General features: G+C 46.2%; 5 protein-coding genes across 5 annotated transcripts; 2 read left to right on the top strand and 3 right to left on the bottom strand.

The window, feature by feature from the left end:
* Positions 1 to 164: 164 nt before the first annotated feature.
* Positions 165 to 659, top strand: EYB26_001728 (uncharacterized protein; the record flags this gene model as incomplete). Its single annotated transcript, XM_054261036.1, has 1 exon — positions 165 to 659. The coding sequence occupies one exon, from the start codon at positions 165 to 167 to the stop codon at positions 657 to 659; it is 495 nt and encodes a 164-aa protein (XP_054117011.1).
* Positions 660 to 771: 112 nt separating this feature from the next.
* On the bottom strand, positions 772 to 3,092 carry EYB26_001729 (uncharacterized protein; the record flags this gene model as incomplete). Its single annotated transcript, XM_054261037.1, has 5 exons — positions 772 to 930; positions 985 to 1,325; positions 1,382 to 1,839; positions 1,897 to 2,930; positions 2,979 to 3,092. The coding sequence occupies 5 exons, from the start codon at positions 3,090 to 3,092 to the stop codon at positions 772 to 774; spliced, it is 2,106 nt and encodes a 701-aa protein (XP_054117012.1).
* Positions 3,093 to 3,584: 492 nt separating this feature from the next.
* Positions 3,585 to 4,646, top strand: EYB26_001730 (uncharacterized protein; the record flags this gene model as incomplete). Its single annotated transcript, XM_054261038.1, has 1 exon — positions 3,585 to 4,646. One exon carries the CDS (start codon positions 3,585 to 3,587, stop codon positions 4,644 to 4,646), a length of 1,062 nt encoding a protein of 353 aa, XP_054117013.1.
* Positions 4,647 to 4,666: 20 nt separating this feature from the next.
* On the bottom strand, positions 4,667 to 5,721 carry EYB26_001731 (uncharacterized protein; the record flags this gene model as incomplete). The annotated part of the gene is made up of 2 exons (XM_054261039.1): positions 4,667 to 4,983; positions 5,046 to 5,721. 2 exons carry the CDS (start codon positions 5,719 to 5,721, stop codon positions 4,667 to 4,669), a joined length of 993 nt encoding a protein of 330 aa, XP_054117014.1.
* Positions 5,722 to 6,162: 441 nt separating this feature from the next.
* Positions 6,163 to 7,624, bottom strand: EYB26_001732 (uncharacterized protein; the record flags this gene model as incomplete). Its single annotated transcript, XM_054261040.1, has 6 exons — positions 6,163 to 6,506; positions 6,569 to 6,944; positions 7,013 to 7,116; positions 7,190 to 7,293; positions 7,366 to 7,503; positions 7,596 to 7,624. The coding sequence occupies 6 exons, from the start codon at positions 7,622 to 7,624 to the stop codon at positions 6,163 to 6,165; spliced, it is 1,095 nt and encodes a 364-aa protein (XP_054117015.1).
* Between the last annotated feature and the right edge of the window lie 1,425 nt (positions 7,625 to 9,049).

A 9,049-nucleotide genomic window follows, 5' to 3' on the forward strand; every position in this document is an offset into this window, starting at 1 on the left:
CTACCGTAGAGGCATTCCGACGCTACGGAGTAGGCTCCACGCAGGACCTATATCTATCTGGGCGTGTAACTGTCAATTTTGCATATGACTCATTTCAACATTGAAGCAGTGGTCAAAAGATTCAATCTCTCGAGGGGCCAGAACAACACGAAATAAATTAAATCATGGCCCGCGAACTCCCTCCCGGCTACAGTCTACATGAAGGCTACCCCTCCGCCGAGACATATTGCAATCTACGCAAATCCACGGGTCTATCAGTGTGTGCTCTGGCACAAGCCCAAGCTGTACCAAGCGGGAGTTGGTATGGCTGTATGATCAAATACACACGCCCACCTTCCTCTAAAGACCACCAAGATGAAAATAAACAACCCGAGGTCGTCGCCATGGGCCGCATAATTGGAGACGGAGGCTGGTACTTTGTCATTGCCGACATGGCTGTTTCGCCGGTTCATCAGAGAAAAGGGTTGGGGGATTGTGTGCTCAAGGCACTCATTGAAAAGATCAGGTCATCGCCTGTGGTAGCTGGTGTGCTTGAATCTGGGGGTCCGAAGCCGTATGTGAATTTACTTGCGGATGAGCCAGGAAGAAAATTGTATGAGAGGAATGGGTTTGTATATACAGCGCCGCATTCGTTGGGGATGATGTTGCAGTGGGATTGATTACAGTCATTATACTCATAGATTGCATTAATTCGTGTTCTATGTACATGTTTGTGATTACATTACATTGATGTGGACTGAGAAATATATCCAATCAACTCTTGAAGTGCTGTTACAACTTGGCTCGTACCTTGCCCAGTTTCTCTACTTCGGCGAATTGGTAGTAGAAATCCAGACTCCGAGGATTTGCCAGTGTGCCCGATGGTTTGATGCGTTTTCCAGATACAATTGATTTCACAGGAAGTTCGACCTTTTTACCAGTAATGGTTGCCTATACAATGTTAGCAGCCCGAATGGGTTGTAAAAGCGGAAATAGGGGCAATACCGGAATTTCTGGCGTTTCAAAAATGTATTTAGGTACGTGTCGCGGACTAAGTGCTTTGCGAATTGCATCTCGTATGCGTTGCACAAGAGCTTCGGTAAACTCACGGTCTGGTTGCATCTGAACGAAGAGAAAGACCGATTCGTCTAGATCTTGTGGTCGTCTCTGTCCCACGCAAACGGATTCCATTACTTCGGACGCGAATTGTGTCTCGAGAACGTTGTATATCTCTGCTGATCCAAAGCGAATTCCAGATGGATTGAGGACACCGTCTGATCGACCGGAGAATATAACTTGCTTGGTGACGGGGTGGATGGTGATGAAATCTCCATGTGTCCATACATCTGTCGCAATATCTATCAGAAGAGAGACAATAAATGGGTAAAGCAAGCAGACTTACTGTTAAATTTGGCATAATAAGCATTGAAATACTTCTTCGGCCCATCCTTGCCCCAGAACGTCACTGGAGTACTGGGGAATGCAGCCGTCGCAACCAACTCACCAGACTCACCATCTGGAAGAGCTTTGCCGTCGACACCTTCCAGGCCTTCATCTACTTGTTCATATACTGCAATGGGAACACCCAATCCACCGCCTTGGCATCCGCCAACATATAATGGGCTGAGCGGGTTGTCCATCGCAAAACAAGCTGCAATATCAGTTCCCCCAGAGATATTACCAAGGTGTGCGTGGGATGGGAAACCCTCGTCGTAAAACCACTCAAATAGTGAATCGGCTAGAACCATGCCAGTACTTGAGACTATATAGAGATTGCTCAGATCGGCGATTTTTCGGGGTTGGATTTTTTGCTTCCGCAATTCTTGTAGGTAACGAGGCGAGATACCAAAGTGTGTCACCCTGTATAAGTGGTCAGTTGCAATAACATTGGAAAAGTGTTTGGCGGAATGTGTTCACCTTTGCTCTCCAGCTAGACGGATCAGAAAACTGGCATCTGGAGCGAAGGGGCTGCCATCGTATAGAATAACTTTGGATCCAGTGAGTAGGGAAGCCACTGATGTCAGATACATGATCCACCCGGTAGTTGTATACTGCAACATTACGCTGTTTGTATTCATGTCTCGATGCAATATCGCCTCCTTGACTATATTGATCAAGACCCCTCCGGTCGAATGAACGATGCATTTGGGCTGACCCGTGGTGCCGGACGAGTACACAATCATGAACGGGTCACGAAACCCTACACGGACAAACTCCAATTTGTTGGAAGGCGCTTTTGACAGAAAATCCTTTAGAGGTTGTGTACGTGGCACAGACGTGATATCTCTAGGCTGTCCGCGCAACCTGGGCAACGCAACAGCGCCTTTGAACCCAGATATCGCATGCATTCCGTTAACCACTTCCGTCATCTTATCACGCAGATCAACTATCTGGCTCTTGTAGACGGCTGCATCGTCCATGAAAAGTAGAATCGGTTCAACCTGCGTTAAACGATCCAAGATTCCTTTTGTGCCGGTATCAGACGAAGTTGTCGATACCAGAGCGCCTAAAGCAGTCGTCGCGAGAAAAAGTAGCAAGCAATTGATATTATTTCCCGTCACAACGGCAACTCGATCTCCACGTCGAACTCCTGCAGCTTTGAGAGCCTGCGTATAGAGTCCAACTTGCTGCCTTAGCTCTCCCCATGTATAATTCTTAGGTGGTTGAAAATTGCTTTCTACAACCTCGTGAATAGCAATCTTGGAATCTTCCTTTCCGGCTATCGAGCGTACCCCGGCTTTTGCATCTGCGTAGCTCGGTGTACTGAAGAGGATGTTCTCTGCGAAGTTGATCCGTACGCCTGAGAACCAGTCTGGGTTTGTTTGGATGGGGGCCGATTCATCGACAATGCTTGTGTAATTTCCTTCGTGGATTAGAGGAAGTTCTTCCCAGACGTTGCCCCAGAATGCGGAGCGATTCTGTATCGACCATTGATAGAGAGCATCATAGTTCTAAAAATGTTAGATCTGTTGAGTGCACGATATCTAGGGTTTTCGTACAGAAAACTTGACGCCCTTGGATTTTTCTATCTTGGATTTGAAGAGTCCCATTCGCGTTGACTGAGGGCTGGGATGCTCCCAAAGCTTGCGGGGAGTATCACCTGTCGCCGCCATTGTACGGTACGCTATCACTATATAAACAAGGCTTTGAGTATGAGGTCAAAAGAAAGACAACAGTGCTCAATTCAGATTTCAGTTGATCGACTTGATAAGGATGTGATCAATATTCTCTCTCGGCCCTCGGAGTTTCACGGTTAATTGTTCCCTACTACGTAGTACTACTACTGTACGTGGTTACAGTACAGGTCCCGCCCCCAGGATTCGGTGAGGGGAGGAGCTCGTGCGGAGTCGGACCCCGCCGGAGTCGGGGGGAGATAATCGTGTTACAACGGTAAAACGGAAACATTCCGCACGATTTCGACTCTGCAGCCTCATTTTTTATCATCGGTCGGTTCTATACGTTGGACAGATCCATTGACCACGGAGCATCCAATCGCGGTATATTAAGAACGCCTCATCTTTAGCCTGTTATCAAAGCGCGGCTAGCCTTGAAACTTTCACTCCCTAAGTTCATCCCGCAAGGATCTAATTCACATAGTAGTCGAAATGGTAACTTCGCAGACTCAGTCTAGTACCTTGAACGACACAACCTTTCATTTCTTTCCTCGACTTCCCACAGAAATTCGACTGGAAATCTGGAGAGCTAGCCTGCCGAGCCGAATTATCCCTATCGACTCGAGAAGACCATGTCCAGGGCCCAGCGATGACCGTATCAGTATCTGGCAGCGACCCCCCTCAATTGCGCATGTCTGTCAAGAAGCTCGCGGCGTTGCATTTGGGCATGGGCACCTACGCTGGGCAGAGAATGCCACTGGACCTGTCAATCGATGGGCAAAGACGTGGATCGACCCATCCAGAGACCTGATCTTTATTGATACTGTGACGGACCTACCAAAAGCCATCCCAAAAGATATTCTCGACGACCATTTACTGGCTGACGCAAAACAGGCCAAGGCGGTGGTGATCAGCTGGGATTACATAAACTTTCAACACATAGAGCATACGGCACATTTGATGGATTATCTCCATAGCCCGTTTCTGTACATTGCTCATAAATGCATAGTGCATTTGAGCCAACAGGAAGCGATTGACTCAGGACTCTTCGGCTGTAATGCTGAAGAAACTGCAGTCTTGGTGGATTACAAAGATAAAGATCGACTTCTCGCATTCCTTGGGGTATGCGAGCTCACGAATGAGGGTCTCTTTGTTTTGAAAGAACTTATAAACTCACTTGACGACCCATCAGAAAGTCAAGTAGGAATTTTTGAGTATGCACAGAAAGATTTCGTTCGAGCGTGGCTTCGACTTCAAAGACACGGGATTCCTACGTTTGCACAGGCCAAAGACAATCCTGCTTATGAGGGCTTGTACGACGAATTCCGCTACCTCAATCATGACCATTCTTTAGTCAAGATTGCAAAGGACTCTGTACCAAAGCATAGACCAGTGTTCATATTCGAACTTTGCCAGAACGCTCAGCATCTGTTGATCATGAAGCATCTACCAGATAAAAAGAACTTTAACAGTGTCTGTAACGAACTTTTTCTCAAGCAAATCTATACTGCAGATCAATTGCGTGAACATCTCTCTCTCAACCTGCTTCAGTGAACAAACTTTTCCGACAGGTTTTACTCCTCATGTTCAATATCCACCTGATGCTTTGACAACCTTACCGCGGAAAGACCCCTTGCAAGCTTGCTCATTTGAACAGGGTCACGACCTAGCTCGGCATATATGGCTTTGATATCTGTTCCGATGCCAACATCTTTGGCGGTGTCGAGACTGCGATGATCAATCGTTGGCGCCAGAACATGCCAGACGGCCTGTGCATCGTCACAAAACAGATCAGTGGCTATGTCGCCGAATCCCTTGATCTCTCGAACCAAATGTCGAATTTGAGCTGGATTATCTCCTGCTTTCTTCAATAGATTGTTGAGATCGCCATCTAAATCAATGTGAATATCACCAGCCCTGCCTATCATCCTTTTTATATTAGATGGAACGAACCGTATTTCTCATTTACCAATTGAGCCAAGTTCCCAAGTTTAGTGGCAGTCATCTCTCGATAGCGGTTATAACCGCCTTCAGACAGGACTTGAACCCTGTCGTCCCACGACATCTTGCTCAGCACATTGATATCGTGATAACCAGCTTTGAAAACACTGATCGAAGTCTTTTGCGCGAGGAGGTGTGAGATTCGAGTTGATCTTAACATTGAGTCGATTACAATTGCTAATAGAACCTCTGGCGTGGGCTCTAATGGCTTATCGACTCCAAGTCCTTCCAAAGGAAGAGTACCGTATTCTTCGATCGTTTTGTGGATTTTGTGGGCAATGGTAGAAGGAACGTTTTCTCTCTTTTCTTCCTCTTCGATCACCTTCTCTTTGGATTTAGCTGTCTCTTCTTCGTCCTCCTTCACGGCCTTGCTAGGTGAGGCCTGCTCTGCCTTCGACAGTGGCTCTTGATCTTCATCTTGAGCGTTATCGTTTTTCGATTCGCCGTCCCTCTTGCGCTTTTCAGGCACTGTTTCAGCGGGTAACTCCTTTTTGTTTGCATTTACTGGTTCTTTGGCGTCCTTCGTTTTCACATTATTAGTGGTAGCTTTCTTACTTGCTTTGAAGTGCGTAGTCTGTGGCTTCGATTCACTAGCCATTGAGGCTTGACCCGATCGTGTTTGGACCATCTTCTCGAGCGATCCAGTTCTTATGAAATTTCTGTGCAGTGGTTGTCATATATATTGCAATAGATTTCAATATAAACGTAAAATTAATTTATAGACACGACAAAAGCGATCACATGATTTTTGAGGTTCATTGGTATGACGTTGTCATGATACACGGCCTCCTTCCACGGTTCAATTATGTATATGCACAACGGGGATGAACCATCGATTGATCAGATCGGTAAACCATGAGATCGAGGTTATGCATTGACGAATTTGGTGCATGAGTTGCGCGATTCTAGAAATTCCAGATCGTTTCTAGAAGACTTGAAACATTCAAGCCTTCTGTGATGAGTACCTCGCAGTCAATCCAGGTACAGGGTGTTGTCCAATGCATCAGTAGTTATTCAATATACTTTGCCTACGTACATCGCTGGAAACTTGAACTTGCTGCCTCGTCTGTTATAGCTTTGCTTTCTTCGCTTGCTGCAAGGTCTCTTTCACCAACGCAACTGCCTCGGCTGCACTTCCATACGAAGTCTGATACCCATATCCAGCATGTCCATAATTATGAACCGCCCAAAAACCATCAAACTTCTCTTTCTCGGTTCGAGGACCATCCTCACGCAGTGGTCGAAGCCCGACGCCGTGTCGAATGATGCCCAGCCCTTCGATACCTTGACCTTCACCTACGAGGCTTGGGCATAGCTCGATGCATCGTTTCATGATTCGAATCGCTAGGTTCGGATCTGGGTTTGGATCCCAGTTGTTCTTTTGGTAGGATCCGCCTAGGATTGTGCCACCTCCTGTATTTCGTTAGACCGAGCCGAAAGAAAAAAAAAATTGATCAAAAAGAATGAAGACATACCGACAGCCCGTGTCATGATATACGTGGCCTCGTCTTCTCCATCATCCGTTCCAGAGATAGTAAGCATCACGCCGGGATCATTTCGCACGACAACGATCTGACCCCTAGCCGGCAAGAGAGTAGTGTCCATGACGCCACCCAAACTACGAGAAGACAGACCAGTACAATTAACGACAACATCTGCCTTGTTTCCAGAATGATGGAGATCAGCTGCTTCGGAAATGTGGCTGACGATCGCTCTTTTGAACTCGACGCCATTCTTTCGGCACTGGCCGACGAGCCATGGTAGATAGACGGCCGTGTTGATACAGACTGAAGTGAAGCTGTTGCCGTTATCGATGCTGTCTTGCAGCTCGTTTTGAGGCAATTCACGATACTTCTGGGGTGTTAGCTATATTCTACGTAGAGTCAAGAAGAAAGATTTTTTTTTCCCGCAACACTCACATTAGGAACGACTTTGTTGTACCATGGGTTCGGCTTGATCAGTTCAGCGAACCATTTGCCCGTGGTCGAATCTTGGTCTTTCTTTCGATTGTAGCATACAGTTTCTGTAGAAGAAGAAGGAATCAGCCAGAACTCGCGAGTTAGACGTAGTGTATGGAATGGACTAGTCAAACATACCCTGGAAGTGAATCCCTGCCTCCGGACAGTCTTGAGCCAATTTTTGGAGGTGCGGCCATGTCGCTTTTTCCCATTGTCCGACCTTGCTATTTTCCTGTCCAACTCTGGACGTAAAACTTAGTTTATGTTTACCTGAAAGGTTTTCTCATACTAGTAGAGGAGGAGAGAACGCATACGGAAGGTAATTGGCACCGGCCCATGGTGAGGTATACTCAATATCATAGTCTCCTGGCATATGCTTTGAAGCAACAGTAATCTTATTCTCAGGGTCACGCGAGAGTAGCATTGCCGTGGTGAGGCCAACGACTCCAGCACTGTAGTACAAAAGGTGCACGAGTATGTTAGCGATTGTATCAATTTACTCTATAGTGACTCATTGAGACGTGTCAATTTTCGATGTACTTACCCGAGGACCACGATATTGTTTGCCGCCATTGTGAAGTATGATCAAGTTCGTTATGAGTGTATATTGCACAGCTGTTCATATTCTACGAAAAAGAATGAGAAATGAAATCAAGAGGATCAATTTCAAAATGTACGATGAAAGAGGGGTTGGAAGAGGGTCGACCCATTTATCGTGCAGGATAAGATAACCCACGGAACCGGTAAGATAGGCACATACCTATGGTAACTAGTGGTCCGATCCGATGAACTCTGATCTTCTGTCGCGCTTCCTTCTGTAAAGTACATCTATCAGGCAACATCATCTTGTTTAATACTTACAGGGCCATGCGTGATGAAGTTATCTGAATAACCTCCCACATGGCATTTTCAACCCACACGGAGATCCTCATCACCGTAAACACATCCCGTCGGAATGTCTTCAGTTCAACCATGCAATTTATCGTAAGATCTCTGTTGCCGGAAAGTAAGGCTTCAAACGCCAAAGATTCTTGCTTTGCAAATTCCACTTGTGCCTCTTGGAGTTTATATATCTCGTCGTATAGCTCTGGGCGTGTTGTCATGCACGGCGAATCTCCGGGAAACACGAGGCGTCGCAGCTTATTCACCCACGGAGCCATTGGCTGATAATATGAAGTGAAATTCCTTCCAACCAAGTCAAGAAACTCCTCCTCCATGCTGATTATGCCTAGCTTAGCCATGGCTAGCTTTGTAGGACTCTGATGGTTCCAGCTGTCAAATTCTTCAACACGCCTAAATTTACTTCCCGGACCGCCATAATGAATGCAGATCAAAAAGAGCACCCAGAAAAATTATTCGATATCATGCATAAAAGAATGCTTCGCTCCAGAAAGTGTGGAGATAGCCATGGGCGGCTTTGTACCGGTATGAGACATTTCTTCTGAGGCCTCGCTCCGTTGCTCCTCGCTCCGTTGCTCCTCGATAGAAAGGTCAAGATCGATCAGAAATGGCGGCCAAGTCGGACTGCCTTTCTCTGTAATTTCGTTGATCAGGAGATTGTCAATTGAAATATCCCTATGAATAACGCCCAACTTCCAAAGAGACTCGTGTCCCCTAATGCAACCCTCTATAACATCCCCAATTGGATAATGGTTTATGATATTTCAACGACTTGGGTCCATGATAAGGCATATGAAATATGTTGTAGCTGTTGGTTCGGTCTAGAGAATGAAAGGCTGTTTGCAACTTGGTCTTCAGAAAATCGTTGATTGGAGTTCAAACGAATAGTTTGGTTTTTGACGCGTGAGAGGTGAGATGACAAATAGAAGGCACGATGTTTATTTGAAGGTAGGGTTGGGGCTAGGACAAGGTGCGCCGCTAAGGTGCGCTTTGGTGACTTGAAAGGAAATCTCTTCCGCAATTTCTTTTGCAAAGGTATTTTAGAATACGAAGAAATCATTGTTACAAGTGGCTTTGTAGCCTCATTCATCCGACTGT

The sequence above is a fragment of the Talaromyces marneffei genome, chromosome 1 (assembly GCF_009556855.1).
Source record: "Talaromyces marneffei chromosome 1, complete sequence".
In the NCBI taxonomy this organism is placed as follows: Eukaryota; Fungi; Ascomycota; class Eurotiomycetes; order Eurotiales; family Trichocomaceae; genus Talaromyces; species Talaromyces marneffei.